Raw genomic sequence first — 24,804 nt, forward strand, 5'->3', positions numbered from 1 at the left:
ATTACCCGCCTGAAAAACAACAAAGCGGCGGGGGCCGATTAATTGCCGGCCGAGCTATTCAAACATGGCGGCGAAGAACTGATAAGGAGCATGCATCAGCTTCTTTGTAAAATATGGTCGGACGAAAGCATGCCCAACGATTGGAATTTAAGTGTGCTATGCCCAATTCATAAAAAAGGAGACCCCACAATCTGCGCCAACTACCGTGGGATTAGCCTCCTCAACATCGCATATAAGCTTCTATCGAGCATATTGTGTGAAAGATTAAAGCCCACTATCAACAAACTGATTGTACCTTATCAGTGTGGCCTTAGATCTGGCAAATCAACAACCGACCAGATATTCATCATGCGCCAAATCTTGGAAAAGACCCGTGAAAGGATAATCGACACACACCACCTCTTCGTCGATTTCAAAACTGCTTTCGACAGCACGAAAATGAGCTGCCTTTATGCCGCGATGTCTGAATTTGGTATCCCCGAAAAACTAATACGGCTGTGTAAGCTGGCGTTGAGCAACACCAAAAGCTCCGTTAGAATCGGAAGGACCTCCCGAGCCGTTCGATACCAAACGAGGTTTCAGACAGGGCGATTCCCTATTGTGCGAATTTTTCAACCTGCTTCTGGAGAAAATAGTTCGAGCCGCAGAACTAAATAGAAAAGGTACCATCTTCTACAAGAGTTACAACTCCTGGCGTATGCTGATGATATTGATATCATCGGCCTCAACACCCGCGCCGTTAGTTCTGCTTTCTCCAAGCTGGACAAGGAAGCAAAATAAATCGGTCTGGCAGTGAACGAGGGCAAGACGAAATATCTCCTGTCATCAAACAAACAGTCGTCGCACTCGCGACTTGGCTCTCACGTCACTGTTGACAGTCATAACTTTGAAGTTGTAGATAATTTCGTCTATCTTGGAACTGAGTAGGCATTTGAGAAACAAAGTCCTCTCTCGACAAACAAAAACCAAACTCTACAAGACACTCATAATTCCCGTCCTGCCATATGGTCTTGGAAGATGTCAACAACGGATGAGTCGACTATGCGAGTTTTCGAGAGAAAAGTTCTGCGAAAGATTTATGGTGCTTTTTGCGTTGGCCACGGCGAATATCGCATTGTATGGAACGATGAGCTGTACGAGATATACGACGACATTGACATAGTTCAGCGAATTAAAAGACAGCGGCTACGCTGGCTAGGTCATGTTGTCCGGATGGACAAAGTATCCAGCTCTGAAAGTATCCGACGCAGTACCCGCCGGGGGAAGCAGAGGAAGAGGAAGACCTCCACTCCGTTGGAAGGACCAAGTGGAGAAGGAACTGGCTTCGCTTGGAATATCCAATTGGCGCCACGTAGCGAAAAGAAGAAACGACTGGAGCGCTGTTGTTAACTCGGCTATAATCGCGTAAGCGGTGTCTACGCCAATTACGAAGAAGAAGTAATTTTATTGGAGCAGCCTTGTAGTTGTTTTATAATTTGGATTAATTCCGAAATTGTTTTAAATTAATCGTTAAATAACTAATTTTAAATAATATTTTCAAATATGATTCAAATGATAAATTCGTAAATCGATATATTCAACTACATTCTTTTGGAGAAAATTCTTTAATAAATAGTCTCCAGAAATGGCAAAAGATAAAGGTGGTATGTATTTCCAAGTCACTAACACCGTATATAAGTTAGCACCCCATACATTCAAAAAGTATCATATGATGCACTAATATCATATGATACAAAGTAATATAATATGACACCACTAAATCGCTGAGAGTGCGACACGTGTAGTGGCAAACTGTGGGAAGCGCTGCGTCAGCGAAGTGCCAACCTGTGGGAAGCGCAGCGTCAGCAAACTCCGTACCCGTTGCAGCGGCAAACATAGGTCTAGAGTTAAGTATAATTAATTGTTAATTTTAGTTCTTAAGTGGAATTCAATAAAGGTGCATAGCTCCCAGAAAACATTTTTTTAGTAAAAATAACGAAACGTTTTTTAACTGGCGCCCGAGCAGGGACACCAATTCAAATAAATTCACTCACTCCTACGATTCATAGCGATGAAAGCTCAAGTCACAATTTAATCCCTTGTACAGAAGTTCCAATTAATGTTTTCAAAAACCAATTTTTTTTCAAGATCGATGAAATATCTTCATATCAATTTAAAATAATTTTTCCAACAGTTCATAGACATATAATTACAGAACCAGAGTACAACGAACAGCTATTGATTTCTTACATGAAACGATACCTTAACCCATCTGTTATAAATGGAATTCATACAGAAGAAAGGATAATGGGTATGATGCAAAATATCTATCCTTTTCATTTTAGTAACATTAAAAGCCGATTTACCCAAAAATTAGTTGAAGATATTAGTAACGAACAAGAACAGGAGAACGTCATATTAAAAGAACATTTACGAGCGCATAGGAATGCCACTGAAAACAAAACACAAATTCTCGAAACAAAATATTTTCCAGGTATGTTAAATAAAATAAAACGAATAATAGCCAACTGCACCGTTTGTAAAGAAAATAAGTACGAAAGACATCCCAATCAACCGAAAATTGCCGAAACTCCATTACCAACATATCCAGGACACACAGTCCATATCGATATATTTTTAACAGAGGGAAAAATAGTTATGACAGCTTTGGATAAATTTACAAAATACGCAATAACAAAAAGCCTAAATAGCAGAGCAATAGAAGACGTCAGAAAACCTTTAAGAGATATTATATTTTTCTTCGGAGTACCAAAATTAATAGTTATCGACAATGAGCCATCTTTAAACTCAGCTTCTTTAAAATTTATGATGAAAGACGAATTAGGAATAGAAGTTTACACTACTCCTCCATACAAAAGCCAAGCTAACGGACAAGTGGAAAGGTTCCACTCTACATTAATCGAAATAATGCGTTGCATAAAAGAAAACGGTGGACACAGAAATTTTGAAGAACTTTTAGAAAGAGCAGTATCTGAGTATAATCATTCAGTTCATTCCGCAACATTTAAAAGACCAGTAGACCTATTTTTTCATAGAAATGTTACATTTACCCCGAGGACATAGAAAGAACTAGACAAAGCAATTTAGAAAAATTAGCCGAGAAACAAAGAAAGGATATCGAATACCATAATAAGAATAAGAAGGAAATAAAATCATATCTACCAGGACAAATAATATTCGTTAAGAAAAATAGAAGATTAGGAACTAAGTTAAGTAAACCCTACAGTAAGGAAATAGTTAAGGAAGATAGAAATAGTACCGTGTTAACAGAAAAAGGACAAATAATTCACAAAGGTAGAATACGTAACTAAATACGTATGATATTTTTTTTTCAGAATACTACTACCGCTATGCCTGGCGGAAGTACAGATCCTCGACTACTCAAACTCCCAATTAATAACAATAGAAAAGGGAACAGCTAGACTGCAAACAGGAACATTTAGGATAATACATGAAATTGACATAGAAAAATATACGGACACACTTGACCACATAGAAGCGACTATCAAAACTGAAACTATCCGCAAAAACCCTAATTAGCCCTTCATATCCCACTTGATAACACAGATAAGAGCCCAACTTAACAATCTCAAAGTAGAACAAAAAATAAAAAGATCGTTAAATTTCCTGGGTAGCGCATGGAAATGGATCGCAGGAAGTCCTGACCATGAAGACTACGAAATAATTTCAAATAAAATAAATAATGTCTTACAAAATAACAATAATCAGGTATTAATTAACAAACTTACAATTGGCAAAATTAGCGAGATAACCAATATTACAAATAATATAATTAAAACCATGCAAAATGAAAAAAGTTTAGAAATTGAAGCATTTTTACAGCTAAAATATAAATTAGAAATAATTAAAGAAGAAATTTTAAATATTGCATACGCAATACATTGGGCAAAAGCCAACATAATAAACTCTTTTATTTTATCAAATGAAGAAATAAATATTGTGAAAGAAGTAATAGACAATGACAATATTCCATATGTAAATTTAGACGAAGCACTCGAATTTTCCGAAATAAAAATTGCAACTAATGGCAAAATTATAATTTATATTGTTAGCCTCCCAACCGTAGATAACCAAAATTGTAAAACATTAGATATTAGGGCAGTAAAAAATAACGGGAGGATCAATAAGATAAATTTTAATACAATTTTAAACTGCGAAAAGGGAATTTATGGAATAGAAAATTATTGTAAGAAATACAATTCCCTACAAATATGCTTAAGTAATAATGTAGTAGATTTAAGTAACGATACTTGTATAATTAATCTTTTAAAAAGTCGTTTGCCAAACTGCACGGAGGTCAACAACCAGCATATCCCAACTATAGAGGAAATGGGACCTGGAATTTTACTTTTAAATAAATACAACGGAGAAATTTTAATAAACAACGAATCTACATTTCTAAACGGGACTTTCATCATTTTGTATACCAACGTAACCTTTGCTATCAACGGGAAAAAGTTCTATAGCGAAGAAAGAACAGCAAGTAAACCACTACCAGCCATCCTACAGCCGTCGTCCGCACCACTCAAGATAGAGGAATTCCTCTCGCTGGAAATGCTGAAACAGCTTAACTTCAACAATACAAAGGAAGTAAGTCTGTTAGAAGCAGCAAACAGAGTTAAATTCGGAACCAGCATCACTCTAATCGTAATTTTAATAATCATCGCCTTAATTTTCGGGAAGAATCTTCTGATGAAACAAAAGAAGAGGAACCCAATAAACTGTCACAAACCGCAATAGAAGGACTCAACCAAATTTTTAATACACCTAAAGGTTCAAACGAGGACGTTTGAATTTCAAGGGGGGACTAGTTAGCACCCCATACATTCAAAAAGTATCATATGATGCACTAATATCATATGATACAAAGTAATATAATATGACACCACTAAATCGCTGAGAGTGCGACACGTGTAGTGGTAACCTGTGGGAAGCGCTGCGTCAGCGAAGTGCCAACCTGTGGGAAGCGCAGCGTCAGCAAACTCCGTACCCGTTGCAGCGGCAAACATAGGTCTAGAGTTAAGTATAATTAATTGTTAATTTTAGTTCTTAAGTGGAATTCAATAAAGGAGCATAGCTCCCAGAAGACATTTTTTTTAGTAAAAAATAACGAAACGTTTTTTAACTTATATAATTATGTATTGCTTTTATAGCCCACAGTATAACCAACAGTTTTCTCGTTAGTTGCATAGTTTAATTCAGTTGATCTTAATATTATTGAAATAAATATGAAGAATCTACCTTCCTGCGATGATTCAACACTCCTTCTTCTTAATGGCGTAGACACCGTTTACGCGGTTATATGTAGCCGACTTAACAACAGCGCGCTAATCGTTTCCTCTCTTAACAATTTGGCGCCAATTTGAGACACCAAGTGCAGCCAGGTCCTTCTCCACCGTATCTCTCCAACGGAAAGGAGGTCTTCCTCTTCCTTCGCTTCATACGGCGGGTACTGTGTCGAATACTTTCAGAGCCGAAGTGTGGACTTTACTTCTCAATTGCCTACTCAGTTGTCAGGAGAAAGCAGAACTAACGGCGCGCTTGTAAAAGCCAATGATATCAATATCATCAGCATACGCCAGCAGCTGTACACTCTTATAGAAGATGGTACTTTCTCTGTTTAGTTATGTGCCTCGAATTATTTTCTCCAGAAGTAGGTTGAAGAAGTCACAAGGAAGGGTCGCCTTGTCTGAAACCTCGATTGGTATCGAACGGCTCGGAGAGTTGCTTCCCGATCCTGACGGAGTTTTCGGTGTTGCTCAACGTCAGTTTACACAGCCGTATTAGTTTTGTGTTTGTGTTTGTTGACGTACGTTTTTGGCTATACAGAGGCAGGTGCGTATCTTGGCTGCAACAAGATAGTGGGTCAAGCTAACATTAGGACCTCGGAACGTACGCACGTCTAAAACACCGGAGACTTGTCTTCCGTCTATCACAACATAATCGATCTGGTTGGTGGCTTTTCGATCCGGAGACAGCCATTTGATCTGTGTAACTGTTAAAGTGAAAAATATTTGGTTTAGTGGATAGTTTAAACGCCTTATGAAGGTACATACTTAAAGCAGTTTCACGGTTCTTGATTTTTATTTAGAACTATATTAACTTATAATGAAAGAGCATGCAATAACTGCAATTGGATAAAGCGAGAAAACCGCTGAACAACAAATGGCGATGTGTTACAAAAGTAAACAATAAGAAGTCGTTAACGCATTTGCTAACAGATACCCCTCTTACAGGGTATATTGTAAGGTTATATAACGATGTGAAATGAATGTTATGTACCCCAAGCCATTGTCCAAAGTCATATAAGAACCACTGTACTATTTTTACGGTTAAAAAACAAATAGTATTCATGATTGTTTTCAAAAAGTTTTGACTTGATATTATAAAAAAGTTTAATTTTATAAGCATTACCAATCACATTTTCAATGTAGTATTCATTGAGGCAATTAGATCAATTTTAAATACTCATTTCTAAATATATAAGTACATTTATAAGCTACTTAATAATGGGTCAGACTTTCCTTTTAGTATTGGTGAATAGTCTCAAACTTTTTTTCTGTTATTGAAGATTTTGGCTTATTTGAACCCTGCAGACTAGAAGATATTCCTGAACGGCGCCCAGAGGATGCATGGGAATTTAAACCTTGTCAGAAAAAGTTTCTTATGCGACCGGAAGATGAAATAAGTGTAGACAGCATCATTTCTGCGTTGCTCTCAAAAATCGAACCCACTGAAGAGCAGTACAGAGAATGTCAATGGGATGTTACCGCTAAAGAAATGCATAATGAAAAGCAGTCTTTACTCTTCGAAGAAAAACTCTATATATCACGGATTCAAACAGGACCTTGCAAACTAAATGAGGAAAACAAAATCTTTCTAGAAAGTGAACTCAATGAAATTGGTTACATGAAACTTAGCATAGAGGAAAGCTATGATGGTTATGTGGTATTCAGTCGCAGTCAAATGGCGAAGGGTAGAAGCAGAAGCGTGTGTGGGCATTGCTTGAGGGGAAAATATAATGACAAATTTTTATTAATCGTGGAGAAACGAAGTGAATTCGATTACATAGACACGGGCAGAATTGTATGTGCAAAATTTATTTTTTTCCCTTTGATTATTATAATTAATTACAAAGAGAAGGTTCACCATATTTCGCTTAGACTCGAAAGACAATTACGCTTGGTAAATTCTACCAACTTCAAAAGCTGGTGCTGAACATTCTCTATGAGACATATTGTAAATCATTTATATTTCATATACTTATAAAATTAAGATAATTTACCAAAATCGACATGCCACAAAAGGAATACTACAATGTTTATATTTCAAATAGGAGAAAAATATGGAAGCCCGAATCAATGAAAATATTTTGTTAGTTATTCGTGAAACAAAAATTAATGCAGATTCTCAAAAGTTCAAAGCTGAAATTAATGTCAAAAACAGGGAACCAGTATTTATCATGGACGGTGGTATACAACTGCTAATGCGCTATTTGATAATCAATAATTTCATTGGCAAATTTGAATACTATACATTAAATTTATACGGTGAGTTTAATTTTACTTTGTTAATGATAGCAAATATCATAGAATAAAATAAAGTCAATCCTGGTTTCGTAAAACGCCGCGTTAGTGCCAATACCTTTTATCTGACTGGTGTCTGGTTGCATCTCACGCCTTATTTTAAAATAAATGGAAATTATTCTTTGAAGCATCACTCGCTTATGTACCACAAATTGTGTGCTTAATTCATAAAATTTATTTAAAAAATTTCTTTTTGAATCAAAAACCTTCATATTATTTCCCACAATATGGCAACGTATCCATACTACTATCAAATTGAAAGGTGCATTTTTAATTTATACTTCGCGTGTTTTTCGAATCGGTAAATATTTTTTCTGTAAGTTAGTAGTATTGTTAGTGACATCCATGCTAAATTTCACCTCAAAATATTCATTAGTATTTGAGATACGCGTCGTTTTGTGAGGCTCTAAAAGTGATTTTTTCGGTTTTTACTATGTATGAATTTATAGAAAAAAGAAGTGCGATAATGCATTCGTAAAAATGCAATGCAAAAAATCGTTCGTTAAAACAGCAGTAGACGGACTTCAAATCAATCAGCCGACGGGGAGACAGGCACTTCAGCCGACGGAAAATTAATAAATTAAAATAAAATGTATTTTTTGTGATAATTTAAACATAAACCCCACAAGTGGTGTGAGAATTGGAATCGAATTCCTTCACGTGAATTAATATTTCTGGGTCAATGAAATATAAAAAATATATTTTTAGTTCCACAAAAGCGGAACCAGGGATAATGGGATGCCCAACTTATTCCAGTGTGAGAGCGCCTTAAAATAAGCGTTAACATTTTCCATTATGGCCAGATCGAACAAAATAAAAGTTTTTGGGCATTTTAAATTAAAACACCCAACACTTATTACGATTGCAAATTATTATATATTGGACTTTTAATATATGACGAAACTACTTAAATCCTTTTTTATGATTTTATGGTAAATTAAAACAACTGACTTTTGATCTTTCAATACTTAATAAGGTGAATTAAGCCTGTTAGTTCTCAATTATTAAATGTTTTTAATCATTTGTAATTGAAAATGTATTCTATTATGCATCAAATTACAAAACGTTTTATGAAATATATTTAAATTTCGCATTTTCTTTGATTTTCATTGTTTTAAATTTTTATTAGCGATCTTGAACAGCGGTAACAAATTCCTCCGTTCAATATATATTTTGGTATAATTTCAATCTGGCCGTTCCAGTCATTCCAATTACAAAACGTCAAAACCTACCCAATCCAGTCAACTGTCAAAGTTCGGTAGGTGAGCGGTTCTCACATTTTCAGTGACAGGAGAGTTGGGGATCTCTTTATCTCTGGCGGAACGTTCTTTATTCATACACGTTTACGACTTAAACAATCTAAATACCAATAACTAAAGACGAAGCAAGCATGCGTGCGGCCTCTATTTATGCATGATAAAGAGATGTCCAACTCATCTCTCATTGGATGTGAGACAGCAATTGCTAAACGTCAAAACCTCCTGAACCTTGACAGCTTCTCGAGTTCAGGAGGTTTTGACGTTTAGCAAGTGGAATTGAGGGATGGCCAGATTGAAATCTTACAAAAAAAATATGTAAACAAAGGGATTTGTTGCATCGGTCAAGACCACTTATAAAGAATGTAAAACAATGAAAATTAAATAAATTTGTAAAATTTAAATGTATTTGATGAAACGTTTTGTAGTGGAAAGCATCATAGCATTAATTTTCAATGGAAAATGATTAAAAACATTTATTGATTGAGAGCTAACAAGCTTAAATCCTTTTATTGGGTATTGAAAGGTCAAAAGCCAGTTGTTTCAACAACCCATAACAAGATTTAAATAGTTTCTTCATATATTAAACGACCTTTATATAATAATTGTTAATCGTACCAAATGTAGGTAAAAAGACAATGTTCATTATTTTATTCACAAATTGAAGTCTAATCTTCTTTTATTTTGGGCCATAACATTTAAAATTTCTTCCTCCGTCACGTCTATATCTCTATGGATATTCAAGAGAGCCATTCCGTTCAGGCGTGCTTCTCCAGTTTTATTTCTTAAATGTGTTTTAAGCCTGCGAAGCGACAGATATAGGGATTGTTGCTCCAATCTTTAAAAAACGATGCACTAAAAAAGTTTTGGATCTCTTTGTTTGATTTAACCAGTTCCTGAAAATATATTCAAAATTTTAGTTAGAAAATATAATCTGAAGAAAAGATTTTTAACCTTTTCCACATTCTAAATTCAGCAAATGAAAACAAATAATAAGTAAAGTTGTGTATCTAATTCAGACCAGTTTTTTCTGGTTGTTTTTATTAAAAATATAGACATTTTAGTTAAGACACTCAAGTATTTTTTTGCAAATAGCATAATTTTTTTTAATTTAAATTTATTTCACAACAGTTTGCTCATGGAACGAAAACTGAAAGTCATAATAAATGAGTTTTTATTTTTCCTTTATTATGATTAACAATAAACTCTAAAAAATAATAGAAACGTTATTGGTGACTTTTCAGTTCAGAACTAATTTTGAAAAGAAGTCCATTTTCGACTCACAACTCCCCTTAAATCTAAAAAAATCCAGTTCAGCAGCCACAGAGTTATAAGGCAAGCTCATTACTTTGAAGCAAATTAAAAAAATGTCTCTGTCCAGTTTATATTTTTCTGGGTTTTTTAATTGGCCTACATTCCCACAACTTTTTAATACTATCCAGATACAATAGGTTTGTTTTTAGTTTATCATTTTCATAGTTTCAAAAAATTAAATTCTATCAGCAGAAAAGTATCAAAATAGGCCGTTTGTGAACAAAAAAGTATCAAATCACAAAATTTAGAAAAAAAAGTATCAAAAAAGATACAATTGTATCAAAACGGCAACGCTGTTAGTGACTAATGTATTCATTTATTTTACATATTCATACATCGTCGGCAGAAAGATTGCTTTGAGAACAACAAATTACAATTTTTCAAATGACTATGTAGAATTAAATTCTATTATTTAAAAATTCAATTACTTTGGGGGGGGGGGGGGGGGGGGGGGGTTTGGGGTGTTAAACCTTCGTTCGCCCCTGACTTCTTGTAGTATCATATTTTGTTTTAACTATTTAAAATTCTTGTTTTGTAATAATTTTCCGAAATGTGAGTTGATTACATTTTGTTTGTTGTCATTTATCACTATATCGTCAATCTTTTGTTTTATCTCAACCATATCGTCATGGTCGACACTTGTTGGACATCCTTGAGGACTTGAATCCTATTAATTAATGCTATGCCATATAAGAATTCTGTGTCAGCGACTGTATAATCTTGCATGCATTCTGCTTTAGTTTCGTAGTGTTCCAATATCATTGTTAAGTTAACCATTTGGAATAAATATGTAATCTTCTTCCTTGTATGTGTATGAAAGATCGAGACGAATTGCTTTCCTCCTAAATTGGTCACTGTAAGTCCTTGTACTTGAAGGTATATTTGTATCAGTATTATTACTTTGAACATTTCTAATGTTGTCTTTATGGACGACTCTCCCCTTAGTTGTAATGACTGGGTCCTCACGGTTTCCTTTACTACGTGTTTGACGTATTTTTTACTGATATGGTCTCTTCTATCAGTTTTTTCGAATATATTTTGTTCTGGCGTAAAATCTGGATTTATCCTGTTTCTATTGTGATATTCTAGAATATTACTTTGCTTATTTTTTATTATATCCGCAATTCCAGGATACTTTACACGGTTAAAAAATATATTAATAGGTTTTTCTGAACTAACTGAATGAATCCTCCTGTTGTATTCTTTGACTGCCTGAAATATTTCTTCCTCTAGTGAACTCTCCATGTCTGCTGCTATAGTACGAGCCATATCTAATAGTGTAGAATGCAACCGTTCGATCTGCGCGTTTGTTGTCGAATGATGGACTGCTGTTCGAGTAATAGCCTTGACAGACGGCAGCGTTAATCCGGATTAACTGCGCACTTAATCAGATCCAAATTTGTAGGTGACTGACGGCAGCTATGCGAGTTTGAAACTCTCATAAACAGCTCATTGTCCTTTTTATAATATTTAATTATTTAACATTTTCAATGAAAATTGATAGAAGATAAACATTACGGTTGTTAGTCGACCAATTTTTACCAAACCATTTTTTATTACAAAAGCATATCAACACATTATTTTTAAAACTGCATCATAACATAGAAGTTTTATTGATATTATATTGAGAATTTGATAAACAGCTGTCAGGGTTGCTTATATTTCATTCACAATAGATGAAAATTGGCCATTTTTAACATTGTTGCCAACGAAAATCTCACAAACTCCCTAAAATTTTGAGAGTTATTTTTGGATTCAGCAACGGAGTTAGCTGTGGTAACTCCTGAATTAATCCCGAAAAATGAAATTAATCTGGTTTAACGCTGCCGTCTGTCAATGCTATAAGTCGTATTTGTAGTTTTTAGCAGTCGTGCCTGACATGAGTTCGTTAGTGTGGGAATATTTGTGTGATGACTTCATCTAATATTTAATGCAAATGTCTGTTTGCGTAAATATGCGTATTTTGAGAATCGACATATCGTCATCTAAAATGCAAAAGGCCTTAATAACAAAAAATTCAAAATTGACTTTTTGATTGATTATGAAGTACTTAACCGAAACACGTGTACACAGCAAATTTTACATGCATACGTCCAAAAATAACGACTTTATAGGCGAGAATCAGAAGGCCGCAACTACAACTTCAACAATTTCATAAACCAAAAAGCCGTAACTACCCTTTTTTCATTCTCTTTGATTCAATTTCAATGTGACACATTGTGTTATCCGTAATTACAGTTGTTTTCATTATCTTTCATTCTTTATCAAATTGTGTGATTGTGTTGCTGCCTTTATTCCCGGAATAAAACAAAATTAATAAAATGAGTACTAATTGTGAATATGGTTGTAATGAAAAACTTAAAAAAAAATAATAAAAGGTCTGGAAATATAATAAATATCGGAAGGCATTATTAGTGGAAAAGCTCCAAGAGAACTTAAAGCTGGATGTACTTCAAAATTCTGTGAGAAAAGTGCTGTACGGAATTGTTCTACATTTTCCGAAGAAAATCGTAAGGAAATATTTAATGGGTTCTGGAAAATGTCATGGGATCAAAAAAAATGTATGTCGTTAATCTTGTTGAACGCGCAACCGTAAAGCGAATTGGTGTTGAGAACTCTAGAAGATCAATTACAAAACGTTACTATTTAAAACATCATTCTAAACGTGTTCAAGTGTGCTTTCATATGTTTTTATCTACGCTTGGATTAAATGCGAAAATGGTGAGGAATTGGGTAAATTTCAATGACTCCCATGGCACCAATATTTCGCCAGAAGAACAAAACAAAACAACATCAGAACGTAAAGCATTTACTAATGAAGGAATCTTATTTCAAAAACGTTTAAATTTTCTCGAAAAATGATGACATTTCTAAGCTTGAATCACACTACCGAAGACAGTATACGAAGAAACTGTACTTGCAGTCCGATTTTAAAAGCTACAAACATGTCTATGAAGTTTATTCTAAAGACTGCGAGACTAATGAAGTAGTTCATGTATCTTTTCCAACATTTATGGCACTATTAAAAAAACAAAACTGTTGTATATTTAACCAAAAAAATGATATGTGCGACACCTGCACATTATACGAATCGAAGAACTTAACCCAAGATCAGTACGACATTCATAGAAAGGATATACAAGACATGAGAAATGAAAAGTTACTTGACATAGAAAACGCCAAATCAGGATTACACTTGTTGTTATGCATTGACATGCAGGCAGTGAAATTGATTCCACAGACAAATGCAAATGCCACGTACTATAAAATGAAATTACAAGTGCACAATTTCACAATTTATAACGTTATTTCACATGAATCTGACAATTTTGTCTGGGACGAAACAGATGGTACCCTTGTTGCTTCTACCTTTGATACATGTATAATAAAATACATAAAAAATTCCATTAAAAGGTCACTAAATATTCATCACTTAATTATATATTCCGATGGTTGTTTCTACCAGAACCGAAATGTAATTCTCTCTAATGCAATATTATCTTTATGTGTTCAAGAAAACATAACGGTAGAACATAAATATTTAATAGTGGGACATACACAAATGGAGTGTGATTCGACCCACTCCCTCATTCAAAGAAAAATCAACAAGAGACGAATAAATTTACCGTCTGCGCTGTCTGGTTTGATTAGAGGGTCTCGAAAGAACCCATTTCCTCTAAAAGTGCACCATGTTGATTACAAGTATTTCCTTCACTACGAAAGTATTCCTAAGCGCTACGTATCTATTCGACCAGGTAAAATTAAACACACATGTATAAATTATGAATAAAAAACTCAGTATCTTCAATACAGGCAAAAAATCCGGAGAGCCAACTGTTAATATGATCCATGCCTTGGAATATGATCCATCTGAATAATTTATTATAAAACAAATATCAACGACGATTATAACGTTTTGTCACAACGTACACAACAAAAATTTAGGGACATCGAACCTTCACAGTTACATACCGAAAGAATATCAATATCCAAAAAGAAATGGGAACACCTGCAGGAACTTAAACTTTTACTTCCGGCTGACTGCCACAGCTTTTATGATAATAGGGTATATTAAACCTATTCTAATTTGCTATTTGTATTGCAGGTTTTGTTGTTTTCAAATGAATTATTTTGTTTTTCTTAACCAGTTTAATTTAATTTTATTTTCTCGAATTAAATGTATTAATTAAATAATTTCTTTTGTGTTAAAATACTTACAATAAATAGATACAAAAAGACATAACTTGTTAAAAACTTTTTTAGTTACAGCCTAAAAGCACATTTTCTTATTTTAACAATTGCTTTCATTTTATACACAATTTTTTCAAGTAGTTACGGCTTTTTGGTTTCAGAAAAATAGAGTGCAAAAGGCCGTAACTAACATTTCTTAAAAACTGCTTTTTTCCCATTAATTTGGTTTTCAGAAACAAATCCGTCTTTGTTTTCTAAGCTTAAATCTACAATTTGGATATTTAGCTAGTAGTTAAGTAGTCTTTAATCTATAACGTTTTTTGCTTCTCCTGTAAAGTACTAAAAATGTTACTTGAGATATGCCTTGTATTTTTTATTTGAAAAATATTCATTTGTATTGATGTGCCTGCTAAGTATGGTATTGGTGTTTTTCCTATTATTTGCTTTATTGGCATTCTGTCACATTTATTTTCAGTACAGTTGGTACAATTTTTTACTAGTTTTTTTTGCGTCTTTTCTTAATGTCGGCTAATAACAGGTTTCTGTTATATCCTTATAGTTGTTTTTTTGCATTTCTATGCGCTCTGTTCTAAGTATTATAAATTGTAGTATATTCTCTCTATCTTCAGTTTCAATTATAACTTTTAATTTGTGTTGTGTAAAACCTTTTGGGTACGTCTCAAAAATTGTTTTTATACATACTTATGTATGTGAACGTATGTCATGCCCAGTTCGCATGTCTGAATGAAATGCTGTCATTCTATTAGGTTTCATTATACGTTTTACTGTCTCTATTGGGTATGCAATCGTAGAAAATTTTATTATCAACTGACTTTTGTCCTTTCAATGCCCAATAATTGGATTTAAGCTTGTTAGCTCTCAATCATTAAACGTTTTTAATCATTTTCCATTGAAAATAAAACTATGATGCTCCAAATTACAAAACGTTTCATCAAATACCTTTAAATTTCACAAATTTATTTAATTTTCATTGTTTTACATTTTTTATAAGTGGTCTTGAACGATGCAACTAATCCCTCCGTTTACATATTTTTTTGGTAAGATTTCAATCTGGCCATCGCTCGTTTCTAATTGCTAAACGTCAAAACCTCCTGAACTCGATCAACTGTCAAAGTTTAGGTGGTTTTGACGTTTAGCAATTGCTCTCTCACTTCCAGTGAGAGAGGAGTTAAACATCTCTTTATCTCTGCTTGTTGCTATGCGGTGCTGCTTTATGTGCAAAGTTCGTAATGTAGGCATTAACTCGTGTGCATGCAATAATGGGATGCCAAACCCCTCTCTCACTGGAAGTGAGAGAACAATTGCTAAACGTCAAAACCACCTAAACTTTGACAGTTGACTGGATTGGGGAGGTTTTGACGTTTAGCAATTGGAAACGAGCGATGGCCAGATTGAAATCTTACCAAAAAATGTAAACGGAGGGATTTGTTGCATCGTTCAAGACCACTTATAAAAAATGTAAAACAATGAAAATTAAATAAATGTGTGAAATTTAAAGATATTTGATGAAACGTTTTGTAATTTGAAGCATCATAATTTTATTTTCAATGGAAAATTATTGAAAACATTTAATGATTGAGAGCTAACAAGCTTAAATCCTATTATTGGGTATTGAAAAGGCAAAAGTCAGTTGTTATAATATTCTTTAAAAAGATTTAGGTAGTTTCTCCATATAATAAATGACCACTATATAGCAATTTTTTTTCGTACTAAATGTTGAGTGTTTTAATTTAAAATGCCCAAACATTCTTATTTTGTTCGATCTGGCCATAATAGAAAATGTTATAAAAACGCTTATTTTGAGGCGCTCTCACACTGGAATAAGTTGGGCATCCCATTATTCCTGGTGAAGGCTATGCAGCGAGAATTCAACAGTAGCAGAGATAACTAAAGTGTGTGTCGTTGCTGGATAGCAAAGCATAAGCAATCAACATTTAGGCTGTTCACGATAAGGTGGTTATCGGGTTATGTGGTTATGTGATTAAGTGAACAACAACAAAATGCGGTATGACAAAATAACCAAAGTTGACCAACCTAGGCCCTTGTTTACAGATTATGTGGTTATTTGCTTATTTCCAGTGTTAGAAAGTCGTTGGAATTTTACTAAATGGCAGCACAAAAAATAAATAAAACTAAGCGAATGGCATTTCCATTTAGATTTTCTTATTGGAAAATCTGCTATTAACAGCTGGTTTTTGTTTACAATCAGCAAATTAAAACCGAAATAAAAAGCAAGGAAAAGCATCAATAATTATCAAAAGTAAATAAGAATCACAAAGTACAATTTGTCATTTATTTATACTCTAATTTTAGTGTCTACAGAAACACGAAAGCGCCGGCGAGAAAAGGAGGTGAAAAAATGGACGGAAGCCGAAATTGAACTAAAATTGTAAACAATGAACAGCAGTTTGTGTAAACATAAGCAAATAACCATACAACATAGGGTGCTCACGGAGCATAGAGGTTATTTTTAATCTAATAAGCACATAACCCGATAATCACCTTACCGTGAACAGCCTAATTGTGTTCAGTTGGCAAAAGTGTCGAAGTAAACTGAGAAACAACTCAACAAGACTGGTAATAGTTAAGTAACTGATAACCGATAGGTTATCAGTAATTAATGTCTCATTATCCATTAGGTTATTTTTGTTCTAGCCTCTGGGAAAAAGTAACCATTTCTCCTCTATCACTACACGTCGGTGTGATTAGCTTACTCGCTCCCCCTCATTGATTTTGAGCATTTTTTACTGATAATACGAGTAGTAATTTAACAATATTTCTTTTTTAATTAGTTTAGAACTGTTAGTATTGAGTAATTCACTTAAGTACATCATGAAAATTTGGCTTTGGCTGATTGGTCAAATTTCACCTATGATTTGTGCGGTTATGGTTGCCATAATGCAGGGATGGGCACACTTTTAGCCCGCAAAGCTAGCAAAGTGCGCACTAGGGCTAGGTGAGGGGAATATCAGTTTACGGAGGGAAGGGCATAAAATATTACGAAAAAATCTGAAGAGATAACGAGATCCATAACTCCCCTGTCACTGGAAATGTGAGAACCGCTCACCTACCGAACTTTGACAGCTGACTGGATTGGGTAGGTTTTGACGTTTTGCAATTGGAATGACTGGAACGGCCAGATTGAAATTATGCCACAAATATTATATATGTGAACGGAGGAATTCGTTGCCTCCGTTCAAGATCGCTAATAAAAATTTAAAACAATGAAAATCAAAGAAAATGCGAAATTTAAATATATTTCTTGAAACGTTTTGTAATTTGATGCAAAATAGAATTAATTTTCAATTACAAATGATTAAAACATTTATTAATTGACAACTAACAGGCTTAATTTACCTTATTAAGTATTGAAAGATCAAAAGTTAGTTGTTTTAATATACCATAAAATCATAAAAATGGATTTAAATGGTTCCGCCGTATATCAAAAGTACAATATATATTAATTTGAAATCGTAATAAATGTTGGGTGTTTTAATTTAAAATGCCCAAAAATTCTTATTTTGTTCGATCTGGCCAGAATGGAAAATGTTATAAAAACGCTTGTTTTGAGGCGCTCTCTCACTGAAATAAGTTGGGCATCCCATTATTCCTGGTTTTAGAGTTTCGCATTAATATTTGTTTTTATTTACCTTTGCATGGTGGGAAACTCTAATCACTGGTAGAAAAAATTATATGAGTTATACTTGTATCTAAAAACAATTTTATTTAATAAGAAAACAGCACATTTTAAAACTTCACAATACCTATTTTGTTCACACCACTGTACATGCGATAGAACAGTAATGGTGGTGATGCCAGTTGTAAAAACTCATTTTAGCTACAATTGGGAAAACTTTTCTCAAATTGTGGGCTTTTATACATACATATGCAAGGCATTTTTATATATCTGCATACACAAAAAAAAAAGATACTTGTGACCATTTAATGAAAATGCTTATATAAATATATATATATGTGTATATAAATATATATTAATATTAGTGATATTTTCAGTTTGGTTGTTTTATCAAAATATTCAAAGAATTGAGGTTGTTTTCTATAATTGTTCTGTTAAATTTTAAAAATCTAAGTTGCCTCTGGAAATGTATTAAAATAATAATACGCGCTATAGAAAGGGAACACATATTTTCAAAAATATAAGAAATCATCAAATAAAAATATATTTTTGCGGTATGGCATTATTGATTGAGAGTGGCTAAGCACACAAATAGGATACACGCTAATGGCGGAAACATAGAATACCGCTTCTCCCTTCGCTACGAGCGGCAAACGTTTTGTTCTCGTTTTCATTCGAACAATGTTGCCATTACTCAATACGCATATGTATGTAGTTTTGCACACATCTAACTTTTCAATTGTAATTTTTCGTAATATAAAATATCAAAACTGAAATCAAACTAGTAAACTAGTTTATATATTTATAAATAATAGCATTCGATTCTGATTTTGCTTTAGTTTTAGAAAATTTCAAATATATTGAAGACAATTTTTATAATTACTACAGTATATCGAGCCTGACAACACCCTTCGTTGTGAGAGAGCAATCAGCTGAGTCGTTTCTATGGGGAAAACCCCAAGTCGTTTAAAATTCTGCGGTAAGCGGGCGGTAGAAGCGTTGTTGGGTAATTCTTTACATTGCGCTCTCATAAGATTCATTTGTGTATATGCGTTTGAAGAAACAGTGGTTCATAACCTGAAGTTATTATTGAAATTACTTTTTATAAGGAAGCTTAAAGAAATAACCTGGTTTGAAATTTTTTGCTCCGAAAATTATTTATGTGTTTCGAAGCACATACACTTGTGAACAATTTCTTTCAAAAATTAAATTAAACAAACATAAAATAAGAAATACATAGGTTATCTGATTTAAATTTTGGTACAATTATGCGTGCAGCTACAGCAAATGATATTAAACCAAACATAGAAATTATTATGTGAAATAAACTAAATTAAATGCTGTTATAAAGACATATAAAAAGAAATATTTATTATACTTCTCGTTATTTGTCTTACATTTTATAAATTTATAGTAGTTACAAAGAAACTTAAAACTGTTAGGCAATTTTATAGTTATTACCCACAGTGCAACTTCCCATATATGCGCGCGCTCTCATTTGTAAACGTGGTGTGGGAAAATACGTTGCTCTCATTTGTAAATATGGAGTGGTAAAATACGTTGCTCTCACTTCCCTCTTCATGTTTGCCCGCGATGATCCCCTCATCTAGCCATCAAAATGTGCACTCGTGCCCGAACGGGAAAAATGCCACTGAGGGCTAATATGCCCACCCCTGCCATAATGGATCCATTCTTCATCACTAGTCACAAACAAGCAAACTGAGTTATTTCTAATGCCTTCAAACTGCATTTATACGTAAACGTTTTGGCAAAGCTGCCTGATACCCGAGACAGACATGTACATAGTAAAAATACCATATATGCTACAAATACCAATGTGTGTCACCAAATACTAGCAAAATACCATATGAGCAATGTAGTATTTTGCTGGTAACAATCCTATGATGTTTCATTGTGGTATTTCTATAAACACCTAAAAAACAGGTAACAAACTTTGCTAAAAGCTTTTAGACAAAAGATCTTCGAAATATTCTGTCAAAATTAGTTAAAAAATTAATTAATGAAATGGAAAACAAAACATTTTTCACAATTTTTCTTCCGGAAAAGCAGGAAATACCTTATTTTGTGTGAGGATTTTAGAGAAGCTTTAACCAAATCACTTTTTTTGCGATGAAAATAGATTAAATATTTAATGCTTCTGAAAGCTGGTATTTGAGTTTACTACATTGCCATGTGTGTCATCAACGTAGTAAACAGAATACCGTGGTACCTTTACTATGGTATTGTTACCACATGTCTGGCTCGGGTATGAGTGACTCCCAAAGACTCTGTGAGGGTTTCTTATGTTTGTAGCAATATTTATCGAGTAATGCCGCCCAGCCCAGGACGTTCTTAGTCTATTAAGTCAAAATCACCACTTTTAAATCGTGCACACCACTTTTAGCACGCAAGCTCAGGTGGTGCATGCATCCTAGTTTTGAAACATACGAAATAACGTTGAAAAGCTGAAATGAGAAAATGAGTTTGTTGAACATATAGTAGCCTTAAATAGTTAGATGAGATATTTACTCTTTTATGGTGATATAAATAATATAAACCGGCATGTGCTGGAAATCGCGCGATTTCATTTTGACACCGAAATTGCAAATCGTAGGAATTGATTTGAGGTATGATAAAATTCACACGATTTTTTTCTGATTCGAACTTAAATTCGAAAGAGCTGATAGTCAAACAACTGACATTCAATAACAATTTTGTGTGAAATATTTTTGTGAATATGAGTGTTTTTATTGTACCGAAATACCGAAATGATTCGCTTCTTTTAAAATTGTTGAAGTTTCTCTGAAACTTTTGAGAAGATGCCCCAATGTCCCAGACAACTTTTCAACCGCACCTGCCTCCTTTACGATATTTTACCTTATGCAATCTTGAATCGAGTCTTGCCGAAGACGTTTTTGGGGTATTGACGTACTTTCTGACGCACTCGGCACAATATTTTCTTCATCCGAGGGATCAGAATTTTCATTTATACTGAAAAAAAAAACATTTTGGGAATCCCTTCAGCACTCGTAAATATACCGGCTAGTTCAGCAATTTTTTCTTTCGTTGATGTTAAAACGAACTGGTTAAACTGAACTCCACCGGAGGCTATTGTCTCGCATTTATTGTGTGCAATTTTTTCTTTACAGTCCGACCAGACCTGCTCAAAGAAATAATTTTGTAATTCTATATGTAAGCAAATAATTAAGATGTAATTACTCGATAACTTTTTTTAAAAAAAAAACGCATAAAATTTGCAAAATCTCATCGGTTCTTTATTTGAAACTTTAGATTGGTTCATGACATTTATTTTTTCTTTACAGTCCGACCAGACCTGCTCAAAGAAATAATTTTGTAATTCTATATGTAAGCAAATAATTAAGATGTAATTACTACAATATTTATACTTACTTTCTTCCAGCCATTTATAGCAATTAAGCTTTTTCGCCAGCAAAAAGCCTCCATTGCCGCGCGGTCGCCCTTAACAAAATTTTTCGCTATATCCGGGTGCTGTTCCATGAAATTTATAAATATTTCATTATGTGCTTGTGTTTTATGTTAGTCCCTAAATTTAAGCGATTTTTTTTGTACATTTCAACAAAATATAATCAGTATACATACATTTTTTCAACTTTTTTACAATCAAATATATTTTGCGTGTGCTCACGGCCGACCGATTTCAAAACGGAAAAAATATGACGAATTCGATTTCTGTCACATGTTAAATATGATACGATTGAGGTTTGAAAACGGAACAGTGAAATTCAGCACATGGTGTCACGTTTTCTATAAAAATTTCATGCGAAAACGAATTGCAGCACATGTCTGAAAGAAATATTTCTACAAAGATATACCAAAAAGTTGTGATTACAGCATAGGAAATTAAACAGTTAACTCTACAAATTTATTTACTTTTTGTCTCGAATGTCTGCGGCGCTCACTATGTCGTTTGTAGTATAAGAAAATGTCGAATGAGCGTTTGGTACACAACTGTGATTAATCTTACTTTGAAGTAGATAAAGTCCAGCACCCTCAGTGTTGAGAAATTCACCTGCGACTTTAGTAAATACACATGTATACGTCTGGAATAATAATAGGATATTTATCTATTAAGTAATTGTTGTTAACTTGCATTCTCCCACTTTATTATAAATGTCATCAATGTATTCGTCAAGTTTTGTTTTACCACTTTCGCGGACGGACTCGTCGCAATGCCTTGACTATTTGTGCCAATCATACCCATTAATTTCTCAAAGCCTCCGCGTTGGTGAACTAAAGGCAAACACTTGAAAATATGTTCAGCAATTTTCGGGAACATTACGCTTGCAGTAGTTAATTGCTCGTCCGTTCGTCGTGTTGTTCAAGATGTTTACCCAACTTTTTGTGATATATATTTTTTTTGGATTGAAGTGACTGTAAAAACTGTTCTTTATTTATACTTGGTGTTGTTGAATCGTATTCTGGCAAAGGCACTACCAATGCAGTGTAATTGGCCAAGCGACGTACATTTTAAACAACTACACAAGTCAGTATTTCTATCTGCAATTATGAACAATTCAATAAATATTTAAAAACAAGATCAAAACAATAATCAAGTTCTTACATATGTATACATATTGTACACACGAAGTTACGTTATTTGACGACACACCAGCAAATTGGAAAGGAGTGTCATCTAAAACCATATAAAAAACACTAAGTAAATAAATAAATAGTTATTTTAGGCATTAAGCAGCTATGCATACCTTTGTAGCAGGTTCACCCAAACTCTGCGGTGCCTTTTCGCCAAGGTTCCTAATGCCTGCTGTAATTGCGTATCAACCATTCGCAAGAGCTGTATTTCACACTAAGGCTCATACAAATCTAACAGCATATGTCGAATTGTTGCATGGTATTCGTAGGATCCACGATTTTTTAATAAATAACGTCATTAACTGCATCTTTAAGTTTTTCTTATTGAAGTAGCCTGTGAATCTGTTACTATTGGTGGCAGATTTGAGTTGATCGCAATGTGGTACTCGTACATTGACCTTTACATTGCGTATATGTTTAGATGCATAAAGTTTAAATAGTACTATATATCAGATATATTTAACACTTCTTCTTCCAATAATATGGTTTTTTTTATACCCTGAACGGGGTATATTAAGTTTGCAACGAAGTTTGTGACACCCGGAAGGAAGCGTCGGAGACCCTATAAAGTATATACATACATATATAAATGATCAGTATGTTGAGATGAGTCGATTTAGCCATGTCCGTCTGTCTGTCTGTCCGACTGTATATATACGAACTAGTGCATCAGTTTTTAAAATATCCTTTTGAAACTGTGCAAAAGTCATTTTCTCTTCAAGAAGCTGCTTGTTTGTCGGAACTACATATATTCGGACCACTATAACATACTCTTCCTCAATCCTTTTTTTACGCGATTTTCGGTTCTGCCACTAATCGCGTAAAAAAAAAATCGCGTAAAAATGGTTAGTTTTCCAATATTAACTAATTAATTGGTTCCGAATATAAAAAATATCGCGTATAACAATAAGTTTCAAATTTCAGACTTATGATTTATTCATTTATAACAACATAAAAAATACAAAACAAAAACCATATATAAAAGAGAAGAAAATAGAAAATAGGTAGATTTATTGAAAAAAACCGTTGAATGCTGTTTAATCACTGTCATTATCCGTAGTGGAAATTATTCTTAGCCGCTTATTTTGATGGCCGGCACTGATATCACTAGAATTTGTATCAGAATCAATAGTAAGAACTATGGATTGATGTTCTGATTGACTTAGCATCTCCGACTGAGTTTGCACTATAAATTCAGTTAATTTTGTTTGACTGCTTCTCTTTGGACCCAATAAATTCCGATTTAGTTCTTTATATCTTAACATGCAGAGACTCAATTCTATTAGAAAAATTCGTGCACGTTCGTCATCAGTATCATTTGCTACAAAATAATTTTCCAACCCTGCTGCAAGTTTAAGACCAAGCAAAAAACGAAAAAAAGCAATCGCGTTAAAGTGAGAAATTCGCGTAAAAAGAGGAATTTGCGCTGCAAAAATAACCGCGTTAAAGTGAAATAGCGTAAAAAGAGATCGCGTAAAAAAAGGACTGAGTGTATATAACTGCCATACAAACTGAACAATCGGAATCAAGTTCTCGTATGGTAAACTTTTGAATTTGACAAGATATGTATATTCACGAAATTTGGTAAAGATTATTTTCTTAGGTAACAATGTAATCTGCGAAGAAATTGTTCAGATCGGTTATCTATAGCATATAGCGGTCATACAAACTGAATGATCGGATTCAAATGCTTGCATGGGAAACTTCATCATTTGACGATATATCTTCACGAAATTTGGTATGAGTTATTGTTCATAGAAATAATATAATATCGAAAGAAATTGTTCAGATCGGTTCACTATAGCATATAGCTGCCATACAAAACGAACGATCAAGATCAAGGGCTTGTATTTTCGCATTTGACGTGGTATCTTCACGAAGTTTGACACGGATTACTGCTCAAGGTAATAACATAATCTCCGAAAAAATTGTTCAGATCGGATTACTATAGCATATAGCTTCCATATAAACTGAACACATAGTTACTAAAAGAAATACACCTGTGAAGGGTGGCTAAATGAGATAAGCCGCCCCCCTCTAATGCCACTACACGACTACACCACCACCATCAATACACCACACACACCGAAGCTACATTCCACACGACCCACACATCAACACCACCCACACGCGAGAGGACATCCAC

At 33.9% G+C, this 24,804-nt stretch overlaps 1 protein-coding gene and 2 long non-coding RNA genes across 8 annotated transcripts in view; 2 read left to right on the plus strand and 1 right to left on the minus strand.

Annotated features, from left to right (window-relative positions):
* LOC126764937 (uncharacterized) overlaps window positions 1-22,236 on the minus strand; it is a 42,287-nt gene extending 20,051 nt beyond the window's left edge. The window contains exons 1-7 of one of the 3 annotated variants that reach the window (XR_007668130.1): window positions 22,169-22,183; window positions 21,939-22,108; window positions 21,648-21,866; window positions 21,438-21,591; window positions 20,556-21,186; window positions 19,488-20,491; window positions 9,306-9,759 (exon numbers count right to left, since the gene is read on the minus strand). This is a non-coding gene — a long non-coding RNA (uncharacterized LOC126764937). Of the gene's footprint in view, window positions 1-9,305; window positions 9,760-15,477; window positions 20,492-20,555; window positions 21,187-21,437; window positions 21,592-21,647; window positions 21,867-21,938; window positions 22,109-22,168 lie in introns of those variants that run through there. The other 2 variants (XR_007668128.1, XR_007668129.1) reach the window with 2 other exon arrangements.
* Window positions 6,053-24,804, plus strand: part of LOC126764869 (uncharacterized) — a 39,403-nt gene continuing 20,651 nt past the window's right edge. For 2 of the 4 annotated variants that reach the window (XM_050482507.1, XM_050482508.1), the window contains exons 1-3: window positions 6,053-6,534; window positions 6,593-7,107; window positions 7,358-7,571. In XM_050482507.1, coding sequence (XP_050338464.1) covers window positions 6,531-6,534; window positions 6,593-7,107; window positions 7,358-7,571 — 733 coding nt within the window. In that variant the 5' untranslated portion in view covers window positions 6,053-6,530. Of the gene's footprint in view, window positions 6,535-6,592; window positions 7,108-7,357; window positions 7,572-22,289; window positions 22,552-23,905; window positions 24,199-24,248; window positions 24,397-24,447; window positions 24,563-24,804 lie in introns of those variants that run through there. The other 2 variants (XR_007668110.1, XR_007668111.1) reach the window with 2 other exon arrangements.
* LOC126765029 (uncharacterized) lies at window positions 22,653-22,965 on the plus strand. Its single transcript, XR_007668244.1, has 2 exons — window positions 22,653-22,725; window positions 22,780-22,965. It is a non-coding gene; the product is annotated as an uncharacterized LOC126765029 (long non-coding RNA).

This window comes from Bactrocera neohumeralis, unplaced genomic scaffold, assembly GCF_024586455.1.
Source record: "Bactrocera neohumeralis isolate Rockhampton unplaced genomic scaffold, APGP_CSIRO_Bneo_wtdbg2-racon-allhic-juicebox.fasta_v2 cluster10, whole genome shotgun sequence".
NCBI lineage: Eukaryota > Metazoa > Arthropoda > Insecta > Diptera > Tephritidae > Bactrocera > Bactrocera neohumeralis.